The following is a 15,446-nucleotide window of genomic DNA, read 5'->3' as shown; positions in this document are numbered from 1 at the left end:
TACAAGATACAATCAGGAATAGGAATCATCCCATACACATAACACACCTCTGATCCCATATGGGTCTGCCAGGTCCAGAAACACACACAAAAGCCCTGCTGCACACTCCCATTTTGCAGAGACTGGACAACAGATGATGCAGTAACCTCAGGATTTGACAACTAACCAAAAATTTTCTTTTCAGGATCCTCTAAAGATGCTACTGTCCCCAGACAGCAGGAAGTAAATGTAAGAATATGATGCTCACATTCCCAAGAGGTAGAGTGGGTGGTTTTTGGTCTTTACTGGGTTATGAATATTTGTTATCGATTATAAATTGTTATTGGTAATGGTCATGAAAAAAGCTAAACAAAAAAAAATTAGGTTCAAGATTCTTGTTTTGAACAGAAAAAGGAGGATACAGATAAGATAAAAAGGTAGATTATTGAATCTACTTTTAAAAGGCAACTACTAGTTTTAAATGAATTGGATTTATAATAGATTATTATATATTATATAGAAATTCTGTATATTGATTCAAATTTGAGATTAATTTGGTTAGAACAGTGTACATACATTTCTAATTGTATTCAAGGTATTGTACCTATACAGGTCATTTAACAATGTAATGCAAATTTCTAGCCTTTGAAAGTTGTTATTAGAAACTGTTTAGGATAATAAGAAAATGCAGTTTAGTAATTAGGCACCTATTATAATTGAACATACATAGATATACTTTAGATAGACAGGTCATCTTCAAACCCTTCAGAGATCTACAGAATGTGGCTAAAATTAAAAGATATTTTAATAATATAGGATCCTTTTTTATGACAATGAGACATGTCTGCTCCTGGCAACACCTATCGACTTCAGAGAAGATAACGGCATCAAAGAAACCGCACATGGAGTTTACTTTCTTTCTGGCAAAAGTAAACCACCTGCCAAGAAAATACCCTTGCCTAGACTGGTGGTAGTATGCTTTGCTAACTGGACAAGCAGGACACAAAAGAAAGTGACTGCCAACCATTGTCAAGACGAGGAGGGACAGCACTTCAGGATGTCCTGCTTCACAGAAGTCTGTTGGGTATGCTAGGCCTGTAGGCAAGATGGAGAGATATCCTATTGCAGAAGAACTTTGGGTGATCGTCCATGCAGCCAACAATTGTTGCTGTTACTACATTCTTGAAAGATGCTTGCTTGTACTTCCTGCTTACTCACTCAATATTATTTCCTTCTTGGATCTCTGGGGAAGTTGGAGACTAGAGAGTTGTAGTGTTCCTTGCTACCCTGACACGGAAAGCAAGTTGTGATAGAAAGTAAAATAGGTACAAGACTTTGGACTCACCAAGATTGGACAGATATAGAATATTTTCCCTGAATTTGTCAAATGCAAATGGACTAGACATTGTTGAAGTATTTACTGTCTGTATGTATTGTATACAGTCACTGCACATATTTTTCCTTATTTATTTTTCGAGCCGTATAATTTTCTCCGCTTCCCTCCCTTCCCCTCTACTCTCTTCCATGGTCCCCCATGCTCCCATTTACTCAGGAGATCTTGTTTTTTTCTACTTCCCTTCATTGTACTTATTGTATATAGTATTTATGTTAGTTATAGCCTCTTTTATACAAAAGGGGAAATGTAGTGATAGTTCATTTGTATTTTAATAAAGTTTCTATAGGTGATTTATAAAAACCATTTTCCACCTTCTTCAAAGAGTGCTTTGTAAACACTATGTGGCTCCTCCCCCTATTTTCCCACTTGCTCACGCTATTCACTGCCTCCAGGACAAGACTAAAAGGCATAGAGACGGGAGATAGAGTCATGCCCGGGGATTCCTCCTTGGCGAGGTGTGTTCCCGGCATTCCAGAAAACAAGCAGCACATTTTCACATCTCATGAATGCCACTGTGGCAAGCTCAGCTAAATACGAGCTGAGGACCGGCCTGAGAAGCTCTGCACACAGTGAACAAGTCAAAAAGCCAACGCTGAGATGACCCGTTGGACCTCTGAAACCCACATGGTGGAGAGAAGCAACTCCTGCATGTTGTCCTCTAATTCCGACACGCATGCCATGAGACATGCGTGCGTACACGGAAAATTATTTTGAAAAGTTGAGGCCAAGAGCAAACACCCACTGGGGGAAATGTGCTTCATTCTAATGAATTAAAAGAGTACAAGTGTCTGGAGAGACAGCACACAAGGTGAGAGCACGGGCTGCTCTTCCAGAGGTCCTCATGATGCTCACCACCATCCGTAATTCTAGTTTCGAGGGATCCAGATACCGGGCATACAAATGGTGTCCTGACATTGATGCAGACAAAACACATAAAAATAAAATGAACCTAAACAGTTTAAGTGAACAGTATTAGAAAATAGCCCCCATTAATTTGAGAAGTACTGGCATTTGAAATACGACAAGTATCAAAACAGTCCCTAAGCCTGATAAGCATCTCTTCTATAAAAAAAAAAAAATAGAAAATGGCAGAGGTTTGCACACTAGGCTTTTGGTGTTGTCAGTGAGAGTTTAAGTTAATTACTTATAACATACAATTGGTGAAAACAAATTGGGTGGGGAATAGTGTTGGTGTCTGCCATCCCAGCACTGGGAAACCAAGAAGGAAGGATTACCACAGACTTAAGGTAAGCTGGAGTTGTACAGAGTGATAGGCCCCGCCTCAAATAAAACAAAACCACCGGGTAAAAAACAAAAACAAAAAACAAAGTGATCAATAACAAAACTGCATGGAAAAAAGCTAAGAACCTATGTTTCTCACCATCAGCTTCTAAAACAACACCTGAAGCAGAATCCACACTACAACAAGCTAAAACTGGATTGGTGAGTTTGGATTTTCAAAACTAAACCTATCTGAGTGATCAAAGACACCAAAAGAAGAAGAACATCAAAAGACCAGGAAGAAGCAGTCCTCACGACAGCCAAGTTGGGGTGTGGCTGCCTAGAGAGAGCACAGGCACACCTTCTGAGTATCTTACCTGTCCAACAAGACACAGCGTGGACCAATGCATCCATACAGGAGTGCATCCATCTACGCAGGGGCCCAGCAGAGACCTCACCAGCAGGAAAGAGACAGGAAGAGGAGCCCCACCCCCAATCCACCCCACCCCACCCCAGGGCAGTGAAAAACAGGCAAAGGAGCTCTTGAGACTTCTTCCCTGAGGGCTCTTGGACCACCCCACCCACTCTGCCAATTCCAGTTTTAAACAACTCTAAAATAGGCAAAGGGAAAAAATAAAAAGATAAAATAAAATCTGCTCCCTGATAAGATCCAGTCTGAGCTGCTCACGTGACAAAGAACAATTGTCCTGAAATGCACTTAAATCTGCTCTGACAGCCAAACTACCTACCCGCGAGCGCTGAAGGAGGAGCCGGCTCAGTCATAGGCCTCCCTGTGCTTCCTAGAAAGTATCCGAATTTTCAGAATTAAGGTAATTTTTAGGGAGGAGGGAAGCCAGACAACCTGAAATCAACCCTGACCCTCTCTCTCCTCCCTTCCTCGCCCCCCAGAGGGGGGGGGGGGGGAGAAAATATGATACAAATGTAAGGAGAAATTTTAGGGCTTATATAATTTCAAGCTTTGGACTATTACTATAAAGAATTACAGATGTGTTAATCTTAGCTTTGGGGTCATTAATTTCTAGTAACCTTAGCAAGTATAAATCTAAAATCAGATTTTTAATGAAAACATTAAACTACATCAATTCTTTCACAAAAAGGCATTTTTGTGTTTTTTTTCTAATGCTTACTGAAGGAATGATCTTCTAAAACTACAAAGAAACAAATGTTTTTCAGTTGATTTTAAACCACAAAATGCCCATGGCCATCTCTGTTTATATGACGTAAGGGACTGAATTAGCTACAAAAAAAAAACTACAGTAAGTAGGCACATTAATTAATCAACTTTAGGTTTTTAACTATTAAAATCTGTAGCCTAGAACAGGCGTAGAGAGGCAGGTGTATGCCTGAAATCCCAGGACTCAGGAAGCTGAGGTCAGAAAATCAGCACCTTGTTTCAGCAGGGGCGGGAGGGTGCAACCAAGGCCATAAACCAGTGACTGAATTAATGTCTTTATTATCAATATATAGCTTGCTTGCCAATACTTAATAAGTCATACACTGCCGGGCGGTGGTGGCGCACGCCTTTAATCCCAGCACTCGGGAGGCAGAGGCAGGCGGATCTCTGTGAGTTCGAGACCAGCCTGGTCTACAAGAGCTAGTTCCAGGACAGGCTCCAAAGCCACAGAGAAACCCTGTCTCGAAAAACCAAAGAAAAAAAAAATAAGTCATACACTGGAGTGGTGCATGGTTTTCACTAAGATAATTCAATAGCTGGCATACATGTTTAATCCCAGCACTGCGGAGGCAGGAGAGTTCCAGGACGGGCAGGACTACACAAAGAAACTCTGTCTGAGGGAGGGGCAATGATTCAAATAGCATCAAGTCATTCCCCACCACACACACCTTTTGAAACTGACTTCCTGGAACACACCCTTATAGACCAGGCTGGCCTAAACTCAGATCTACCTACCTCTGCCTCCTAAGTGCTAGGATTTAAGGCCTACCACACCCAGGCCAAGTATTCTCATCTTTAACTGATCAACAAAACAACAAGCAATTCTACCAATCCATTTTTCCCCTTCAACCTTCAAAAGGCTGTAGCTCCCAACCCCCAACAACACAATTAATTCGGATGGAACAAAAAAAAGGGAAATAAAGTCAACAGAGTCAGGTATCTGTAATCCTAGTACTCAGGAAACTGAGGCAGGGTGATTATCATGAGAATAAGGCTTTATATCTAAAACAATGAAATAAATCAAAATAGAACTTTCTCCTCAACAGCTCATTTTGCTCTGGGGAAGGACAGGGACTGCTAAATGAGGCGAGAGGTGTGGAAGGAGACCACGCCTTAGATTCACAGGAGATGGTGCCGTGGGACCTTCTCGCCAGATACCCGGGATCTACAGCGAAGCACCAAACACTTTGGGTTTCATTTCTCCATTTTTCCTTGGTCTGTTTCCTCACACAGCACCTTCCTGTCCTTCGCTATGGAAGTTAGTAATTAGTCCTGTCCTGAATTAGTGACGTGTTGTCAGCAACATGCAGGGACAGAGTGAAGCACAGGCAGAGATTCTGGGGTGAGCTGGGGCTGGAGCCACAGAAAAAAACAACAACTACCAAACAAAGCCTGGACCATTCTTTCCTCTCCTTAAAGCCTGGACCACTGGCTCCCTGCAGTCCCTAGTTCGTAATCCTTTCCTTTTCCTTCAGTCGGTAAGCAACAACTGTCCCATCTTTAGCATGAAGTCAATACAACTGGAACCCGAAACAAAATGTTGTATACATGTGTACACATTCCAGCTTCCAACCATAAGCAAACTTCTAGTTACCATGTCTCAGGTGACCTTAAACTTCTGGATTTAAAAATTCCCTGTTTAGCGGAGTAGCTCATATGCTTGTGAATCCCAGCACTTGAGAGAGCAGGGCAGGAAGACTGTCAGCATAAAGGTCAAACATTTATTGCTACATAGTGAGTTCTAGGCTAGTGAGGGCTGGTGTCTAAAAATTAACTCTGCTGAATTAGCTCATTCAAATAGCCACCACGTAGAAACTGTACATATTAACTTATGCTTATTCACCCTGGGTGAATAAAAATGTCAAGCCCAAATATTAAAGCCTTTTTAGTTCTAAACCATTATTTACTGGCAGTGGGAAGAGGGTACAAAGCGTGCCTGTCAACTTAAAGGGGCCAGTTCTCTCTCCTACTTCATGGGTTCTGGGACCGGACAATTCAAGTCCACTTTACTACTGAGCTAAGTCAACAGTCCCTGAACTATTTTGGGTATTTATTCAATAATCTTATGTGTCAAAAAAAAAAAAAAAAAAACAAAACAAAAAAACAACTCATGTCAAGGAATGCTTAAGTTGGTCAGGAGGTGGTGGCACACGCCTCTAATCCCAGCAAGTCTGAAGCCAACCTGATCTACAAAGTGAGTTCCAGGACCGCCTGGGCAGTTACAGAGAAACCCTGTCTTGAAAAACCAGACGAAAAAAGGAATGTGTAAGTAAAAGAACAGCTGCGGGGGAGACTGACGGGACTCAGCCTGTCTGCCAGTAACAGACCACCTCAGGCAGTGGGGCCAACTCTGCTAACACCACCACTGCTGTGGGCTCTATTCCTCACAGGCATTTGCCAGGACAGTCTCTGGAGATAATGCTTATCTCTAGATGAAAGGTAACAGACCCTGGCTCCTCTTCAAAGAAAAGTCCTAGCTTCGAAGCCAGTCTTCCATGGCATCTGAAACCCAGTGCCCTTAGAATAAGGTTGTTGAGAAGCCACCATATACAAGGGGCCCGACTATAAATACTTTTCTTTCTCTGTAGTTTTCGTATCTCACACAGTACAAAGATACACATGGAAGCGAAACACTCATACATGTGAAATTAAACAATAAAGAATCAATTCACTTTTTTAAAAAAGAACATAAAATTAAAAGAAATGGTTAAATAAAAATCTGGGTGTGGAGGTGCGCATACCTTTAATCCCAATATTCAGGAGGCAAAACCAGAGACCAAAATAGTTCAGGGACCGTTGAAATAGCTCAAGTAGGCCAACCTGGTCACACACACACTCACACACACACACACACACACACACACACACACACACACTGGGCTCCTCATATTTGGACTTTAAGTACTTTACTCACCGAGTCATTTATCTCTGTAGTCCAAAATATGAAATAATTTAAAGTCAGCATAAATACTACATAACATTATCATACTCTTTAATGCCGCTAAAAGCAGAGAGCCAAGTTTAACAACCAGTATCTTCCACAAGTGCATGCTAACCACACAAAAAATAAAGATGTGGCACACACCTTTGATCCCAGCATTTGAGAGCAGAGACAGGCAGATCTGTGTTTGAGACCAGCCTGGTCTACATAGAGTTTCAGAATTCCCAGGGTTACACGGAGAAACCCTGTCTCGAAAAACCAAAAGCAGTAACAACCACCAAGGGAGCTGTTCTATAAAAAGAATCTAACAAAGAATATAAACTTGAGAGGTCGCTGTTGAAGCAGGTGCTAAGTTTCAGTTCATCCTTTTTACTTGGCTTAGCTAAGACTCCACTGTATTTGGGAACACAGGGAAAAAAGCAAACTCCACACTCATGGAAGCAATAACTGACACCATGTGCTAGTGTCTGCATGGCCTCAGGGTCAGAAACGAGAGGGGCAGTTTATACTTCCCTGGCAGAGATAAAACATACACAACCCACTGTAGCTAACGAATGCTGGGTTTAAAGGCAAGCGTCAACTCCAGCAGCTAACAGCTTTCTTCTTTCTGCTCATACTCTAGAGCAGAGACGCCCACTTGGTTGTTCTCCCTGCCCCCCACTTACACTTCAGCTCTGACGGCGAAGGTCTGGAACAGATTAAAAGTCGGGCCACAAAATCAAAAGCTCTGGCGTGTAGTCAACCCCGTCTGGAATACACATCCACAGTGGGCCCAAAAAGGGAAACGAAAGGGAGAAGGGGACAGGAGACATTTGCTGTATCGCTATCAAGCGCGGACACGTGTGCGTGCATGTGTGCATGTTGCGTGTGGCAGGAGTATGTTGACTCAGCTGTAAACTAACAGTCAAGATTCTCCCCTTTACTGCTAATGCTTTCCCCAATTCTTTTCTTTCTCTTTCAACAACACACACGCACAGAAGAAAGAAGGAAGTAGAGAGAGTGTGTGAGTGTGTTAACGGCTAGTGGCGGTGGCACACAAGGGCAGATGAACTGAATCATCAAATATGATTAAGGAAACACGGCTGTTATCATCCCGTGGATACCAATGCAGCGTGTAAGGGGTTTTCAACCACAGGGCTATTCAAGTATTAAAAAGAATCTGAAGTTGCCAACTGCTAACACGTACATTACTTTCTTAGCACCCCAACAGATTTGGAAGCTCAAACAGCTGGTATTTGAGCCAAACTGGCTATGGAAATGACTGTCTAGGCTGCAACCCCACCTCTGATTTTCCTTGGGGGTAGGGGTGTCAACTAGTCCATAAAGCTGACACTCAAAGTCCACTCAAACTTCTTATTGTTGTTTGTTTCCAAGTAAATAGATGGTGGGGGGTGTCTATACTGGAGGCTGTTATTTTTACCCAGCCCCAGGGTTGTGTTGAAGGCATTCACAGAGTTAATTCTCCTTCCCAGTAAAGCCTGTGGCGTGGTCAGGTCAGCCCAAGGGATGCTTCAAAGGCTCCGCCAGCCGTGTCTGACCAGCACTGATCCACACATTGTTTCCATTAAGCAGCCCAGGGCCAGGATGAGTGCTCAAACCACATTATCTGTTCCTTTTTACATTCATTTTCCATGCTTTGGAAGGAGACTCAGAAAGCCATCAGCTGAAACTACCACCAGGAAGGAAATATAGACAAAAAGGAGAGACAGGGCACGGAGACCCTCACCAAATTTAGACGGGGCTCTGCTTTGCTTTTCATTTCCTAAATAAAAAGTGCCGGAAAGGACCTTAACTAGGAAAAAAAAAAAACCACAACAAAAAAAAACCACATATCCCAAATGGTTGTAAAAAGCTTTCCTTAGGCTTGGCCTGGTGCTCAGGGTGAGCCGCACCTTCAGCCCTGATGGTCCAGGTTGTACACGTGCAATGTGAATGATGGCCCGCTTCCAAGAAGCATCGTAAGAATAAAGCAGTCAGACACAATGGCCCTGAGCTTTTACAACATCCACAGCTCACCCCAGGTCAGAAAGCTGTTGTGGACCTAGAGATCTCAAGGTTAAACAAAACCCACAGTGGGTGTGCGGCCACTGCTAACTGCAAGGCAGTGCAGTTTCACTGAGATGTCTTTTCCTACATCCCCCAACCCTTAGACTATCACCAAATGACCACAAAGGTTCTGAAGTAAACTTTTACCAAAACGAGGGTCAAGTCTTGGGTCCAGCCAGGATGTGGTCTTGTTTTTGTGGTTTATGTAGTAAACATCTCCATCCTGCGTCATGGCCTGCTCCCATCCATCAGGAAGAGGACCTACAACACAGAAAACAGACTACAGTTGGCTTGGAGTTGGTTTTGATCTGGTACCTTAAGAAACTGAGCAGGACTCGCTTAAAAAGAACAAACACAATTAGATATAAAGCAATGCATTAGAACTGCAATCTCTGTCCATAGAATAATAAGGCAGAACACATACCTAAATCTCCTCCATGAAAACTAAACCATTAAATAATGAAACTAACATCCCCAAAGACAAAGATGAGAATTTTAAGGGGTCAGATTAAAAGCACACTTTAACTGACACAGCCACGCTCCATTTAGACCCATTATTTATACAACAAACTTATACCAAGAATCTAGAATACAGACTATTAAAGTCTAGAAATATTAAATGGTTTGTTGTAAAGCAGAACAGAAACTGCTAGCATAAGAGGACTGTGGCTGAAATTCTAAATTTGTTGGAAGTGTTGGAGAGGGCTAGACACCCGTTGGGAAGCAAAAACATTTTCCTACGTTCATAAGGAAGCGTCTGCAGAGTAAGTAATGAAAGGAGGCCCAGAAGATTATGGAACCGCCCAACCATCCTCAGGCAGACAGAACTCTCAAAACTTTAACTGGGAAGAAAGTTCACCCCTAAGATATTTTTGAAAAATACACAAGGTGTTTAAAAGTTCAAAGGTTGGTGTGGTGCATGCCTTTAATCCCAGCACTCAGGGGGCGGAGGCAGAGGCAGGCAGGCTCTCTGTGAATTGAGGCCAGCCTGGCCTACAGAGTGAGTTCCAGAACAGTCAGGATCTACACGGAGAAACCCTGTCCTGAAAAACTGAAAAAAGTTGAAAGATCTAAGATACTATGTGACTGACAGACGGTGACCACTAGACAGATGCCTTAGTGAGCCACAACTGGACAATCGAGAGACCCTGATATTTTCAGTGTGCTTAAGTAACAACTCTGTTGCCTAGCAACACCATTCTATCCTGGTCAGAACCATCAGTGATATCATGGCCTTCCCTGCCTATTCAGGGACCCTAGCCCATCTGATAACTCATGGGCCAAGGGAAAGCAACAGGCCATGACAGCTCATCTCCACCATGTGATGATGGCACTACCACATTTAAATCCACACTGTGACTCCACCTGCTTGGTCTTGTTCTTGTCCCCATACACAGATGAACAAGCAGGCACATATAAGGTAGGTCTGGAACTCCAACACTTCTCTTTCCTGTAAATCTATTGCCCTAAACTTCTGCCAGCGTTCCTATTACAAGAAATCTATCAAGCTTTAATTATTATTAATTTCACTAAGAATGGCAGACTTACAAGAACTAAATCCAAGTGGACCAGGTCTAGTGTCTCTCTCCGTCTCACACACTCACTCACACCCTGTAATCTCAATTGTTCAGGAGACTGAGGCAAACTCACACAATAAAAAGTTCAAGGCCAGCATTAACCCAACCTTATCTTTAAAATCTTTTTAAAGGGTTAGATAGCTAACAGGTGAGAGCTTGCCTAGTATTTATTAGATCCTGGGTTTGATTGCTAGTTCTGGAAAAAGGCATTAGTTAAGAAAGTTTTCCCCCAATACCAGACTATCATGAAGAAAAGTGTGAGGCATAAATTACAGATATGGGCTGGGTGGTGGTGGCGCATGCCTTTAATCCTAGCACTTGGGAGGCAGAGGCAGGTGGATCTCCACGAGTTTGTGGCCAACCTGGTCTACAAAGTGAGTTCAAGGATAGCCAAAGCTACAGAGATCCTGTTTCAAAAAAAAAAAAAAACAGGAAAGTAACAGTGAAGCAAAAAAGAGTCCTTTACCTATTTGCTGATGTCTTTATAATATTTGCTGTATAAACAGACTGTTCCACAAAGAAAGTGTGACTCTATAAACAAAACAAAAAAGGAAAAAGGGACGTGGACACAGGCAACGTTAAGAGCAAGGAAGAGACCATGAAGGACCCAGACAGCTCTGCACCAGTTTAAGCTTTAATAGCAGAAGCAAGGTGAGAAAGCCGGAAAAGGAGTGTGTATGATGCTAGACAATCTGATGTCTGAGAGTGTGAGCCAGCCATCAATCAATCATCAATCAGTAGAAAGCTGAAAAGAAAGATCTTTAACTACAGTCAAAATTTAGTAAAACAATATAAAGCTAGGCTTCAGACATGGTCCTGAGGAGGAAATTTGGTAAGTTAAATTTTCTCTTCTTTTCTTAATTTTTATTTATTTTTTTGGTTCTTGTCTCTTCTATTGAGAGAAGGTCTCCATCACCTCAATTCACATTCTCAAGCCAGGCTTTTGGGTGTTTTTCAAAACTAGACTACCATACCCCATATATCAAAGCCTTATGGGCAAGGTGATAAAAATGGAAGGGAAAAGAAATGTAAAACAACCCTTGTAAGGGAAAGGGAAAGATGCCAACATTTTAAATAAGATGTAAAAAGAAGGCAAAAAACTGGAATTAGAATAAGAAAAACAAAGATTAAAAATCATTTAGATTTATCTTTAGAAAACTACAATTTTATGTAGAATTTGTCAATACTGTTTGATTGATAATTTATCTACTAGAACAAATAACGCTAGAGATGATTCTACTCCATGCACTTGCCTGTGTGTTCTTGCTTAGTGATAATGAAGGAAAACCGTTTACAATTTGTACTCAAAGAGGAAAATCTTTACTGTTGTCATGTCAGACCAACCCTCCTCCTCATCTGAAATCACGGAGGACACCGTGACCAGCACACACCCTACGGAGTGGTTAAAGTACAGGGCTCTCAAGGAGTCTCCTTAGAACGTAGACCCAATGACCTCCTGGAGGAAGTAATCTGACTTCAGGCCAATTTCAAGTGATTACGAACTGTTGTCAGCATACAGTAGGCACAGTCTGCGTTCTGAGAAGAGCATGAACTCACTGAGAAGCCTCACAACCCATCACAAAACAGATGAAGATGCTAAGTTAGGAAGTAGCAGTTCTGGGACTCAAAACCAGTCAAGTTCTTCTGAGTCTCCTCTTCCTGAAACTTGTGAAAGTCTCAGGAATTTCTCTCTTAAAGCCTTGCACAAGTGAACACTAGTCCCCCTCCAACTGTCGCTGTCTTCTGAATGGGTTGTGTGCGCACTCAGCTTCTGAAATAGTGACATTTCTGTGTACAAGCTTAGATGTTAGAATCTAAAACCGTCATGTAAACCTGCTTTGGCAAACAAATACCCAACAAATTGTCAAGACACAATATGCACACACCAAAGTCTCAGAAAGATTCTATATCAAGCCAGCAGAAAATGTTGATGTGACCCAAAGTCATTCTTCAAGACCACAACGGGCAGTGTGGGAGACAATACTTGGGACCACATGCCTGAAGACTTGGGGTGGAATCCCAGTCTGCCCAGTGTCCTGAGCTTACAACCTGGCCCATCTTGACTCAACATTCATTTGTCCTCTAATACTGGGAACACTCTTTAGTGACGCTACTTCTCAGTGGGTACAGGAGATGAACACTCATAATTAAAGAAGAAAGTTCCACATAGAATCCTTACAGTAGGTGTTCTTGAACAAACAGTTCTGTGTCTGGAAGAGTAGTAAGTGCTCTTAACCACTGAGCCATGCATGTCTCCAGCCCTGGAGTTATGTCTTTAATGGAATTCTTAAAAATTTCAAAATAAGGCTCAGTACCCTTAGCCGCCCACACTAAGGCATTTGGAGAATGTCTTCTGCTTCAGCTCTTTCCACTGGTCTCAGCAGGTGCGGGCACGCCTTCATCTTTCTTCTCTTCACTGGGCCCAGAACCCAGACACTCACCAGTTACATTCCAGCCATCCTCATGCTACAAATGCTCCCTGATTTCCTGTCTGTTAAACGGATGAGTTCAGAACCTCACTTGCTAACCTGCTCTGACTTCCTGAAACAAGGCTCAAGACCGCCAGCTGTGCTCTGCACAGACTCCTCCCCGTCCTCAGGTACGCTCAGTCCCTCCTTGAGTCCACCTAGGCCTCAGCTCCACAGACAGCAAATACAGGAGTTACAGTGAAAAGGCCATCTCCCGCCAGCCCTGAGCACTTTAACTTGTAATTGGTCTATCTTCCCCTTTCCATTTTAACTACAGGAAACGCGATGTTTATAACTTTCTCATGATTTCAACAGCGGCTGGCATACCGCATGAGTATGGGCTGAGGGAGGAGTGCAGCTCCTCTGTCGGTGCCCCCACCCCTAGCTGTCCAGCCTGCAGGCTCAGCAAGGGACAGGCATTCGTAGCATTCCCTGCTGAGATTCTGTTACAGAAAACACAACATTGTATATCAGTTGAATGAATGATTTTTGGCAACATCTAGTCTCAAAGCACAACAGTGAGCACCATCAGAACTCTGCCCTACTTATGATGTTAGGTAGACAAACTTCCTAGAATGCCACATACACCCAGAGAGCCTACAACAGGCCACTCTCCAAATTTCAACCACGTAACTCCAGTCAGATTTCCACCCTGAGACAGGGTTTCTCTGTATAAACTTGGCTGTCTTGGAACTAGCTCTTGTAGGCCAGGCTGGCCTCGAACTCCCAGAGATCTGCCTGCCTCTGCCTCGTAGGTGCTGGGATTAAAGGTGTGCGCCACCACCGCCAGGCTCCAGTGAGATTTTTTTTTGAGAATTCATACATGTACATAATCCACAAGACAGCCTGCCATATCCACTCCCCACTACCTCTGGACAACCTCCCTTCATGTTCATAACTAACTCACTGAGGGACTGGAGAGGTGGCTGAGGGGTTTAGAGCACTGGCTGCTCTTCCAGAGGGCCTGGGTTGGGTATCCAGCCTCCGTATGGCAGCTCACAACCACAACTGTCTCTAACCCCACCTTCTGGCCTCCAAAGGCACCAGGAGTGTAGATGGCACACAAGATGTACACGTAAGTAAAATACCCATACACATTTTAAAAAGAAAGAAAAGTGACTCTCCGAGTCCAATCAGTGCTGCTCGAATGGGCACAGGTATAGCCTTGGAGCCATCTGTAAGCGCAAAGACAACCCCTCCTGGGCCACACCAACGAAGAAAAAGACTCCTGTCTTCCAGCAGCTACCAGCTGCCAACGGCCTCCAGAGCCAATCCTTCCGGTGTGCTGGAGTGCGGACTGGCTTGACTGCGCAGGTCACCATGGGCTGTGAGCTAACCTGCCAGGTCCACTCCATCCCTGTGGCTCTTACAGTCTTTCTGCCTCATCGTCCATGATGGTCCCTGAGACTTAGGGGACACAGGTCTATTATGCATGCCCTATTTACGGATAAGCATTAAATTTCAGATTTTACCCTAACGCAACAGCTCAGTGGTTTGGTAAAGTGCTCACTTAGATTTCAAACTGCTGGAGTAAAAGCGGAGCAAAGCTTTATGCACTGATAACCTTATGTACATTTCTTCACATACTACTTAGGAGCTCTGCTACTGCTGCAGGATTTAGTCCATCTCACACTCCTGCCTATATATGGTAGTCTAGATGCCATTTTTGAAGAATTAGCATCTTAATCTTTCACACAAATACTCCTCCCATGAGTCACAAAACTGCTGGAGCAATAGTGACCAGAAGGATTTAGAAATCAGTGGAAAAGACAAAAATAAAATCCTAGCACTCACCAAGAGAAGAAACAAAACAGGCATTTCATTTGGTCCTTGAATGTAAATAATTTAATCTCTTTTCACAAAGTTTCCAAAACATCTACAAATAATACTGAAGAAAAAGTGTAGCGCGGACACTATTTTTGAGTGCTAATATTTAATAGCTCGTTTTCCTCGGGACCATGCAGCGGCGATTCCATGCAGCTACGCTCCCCGTGCACTCTCAACAGTGTGCTCCTGCTCTTCTCCCGCTCTCACGTCGGTGGCTGGCGCTCGGGCATCTGCGCCCACAGTAACTGTCAGAATTCAAATGACTCCCAAACGTACAGAAAGAACTGGCTTTGGGGGGGGGGGGGATTGAGACAAGAGTTTCTCTGTGGCTTTGGAGCCTGTCCTGGGACTAGCTCTGTAGACCAGGCTGTCCTTGAACTCACAGAGATCCGCCTGCCTCTGCCTACCGAGTACTGGGATTAAAGGCGTGCGCTACCACTGCCTGGGTATCTGCTCCCATTGACTTAGGGGCTAACTGCTAACGCAAGACTTGGGAACCCTGCTCGCTTGCTATAGTCAAGATCTTTAGAAAAGTGAAACAAAAACTCCCCAGCAATATCTAGCACCAGCCTGTAACGACGACACCCGGCACACAGGAGGGAGAGGAGTCCAAAGCTCAAGGCTTGTCAGGGCTGCAGATTCTATCAAGGCTGGAGATAAGGCCAGGGTTAAGAGCACTGGTTGAGTTCAGTTCCCAGCACCCACTCCTTTGGACTTCTGCAGATTCCCATATGCACGTGACACCCATACATACACTCAGACATACATTAAATAAACAAAGACTCTAAAATCCTGT

At 43.4% G+C, this 15,446-nt stretch overlaps 1 protein-coding gene across 8 annotated transcripts in view; it reads right to left on the bottom strand.

Moving 5' to 3' along the window:
- Window positions 1-15,446, bottom strand: part of Yap1 (Yes1 associated transcriptional regulator) — an 87,429-nt gene that overhangs the window by 33,163 nt on the left and 38,820 nt on the right. For 4 of the 8 annotated variants that reach the window (XM_075966843.1, XM_075966847.1, XM_075966850.1 and 1 more), the window contains exon 4: window positions 8,920-9,039. In XM_075966843.1, coding sequence (XP_075822958.1) covers window positions 8,920-9,039 — 120 coding nt within the window. The remainder of the gene's footprint in view (window positions 1-8,919; window positions 9,040-15,446) is intronic. The other 4 variants (XM_075966844.1, XM_075966848.1, XM_075966851.1 and 1 more) reach the window with 1 other exon arrangement.

This window comes from Microtus pennsylvanicus, chromosome 3, assembly GCF_037038515.1.
Source record: "Microtus pennsylvanicus isolate mMicPen1 chromosome 3, mMicPen1.hap1, whole genome shotgun sequence".
NCBI classification, from domain to species: domain Eukaryota; kingdom Metazoa; phylum Chordata; class Mammalia; order Rodentia; family Cricetidae; genus Microtus; species Microtus pennsylvanicus.
This window is presented reverse-complemented; position numbering and strand designations above follow the sequence as displayed.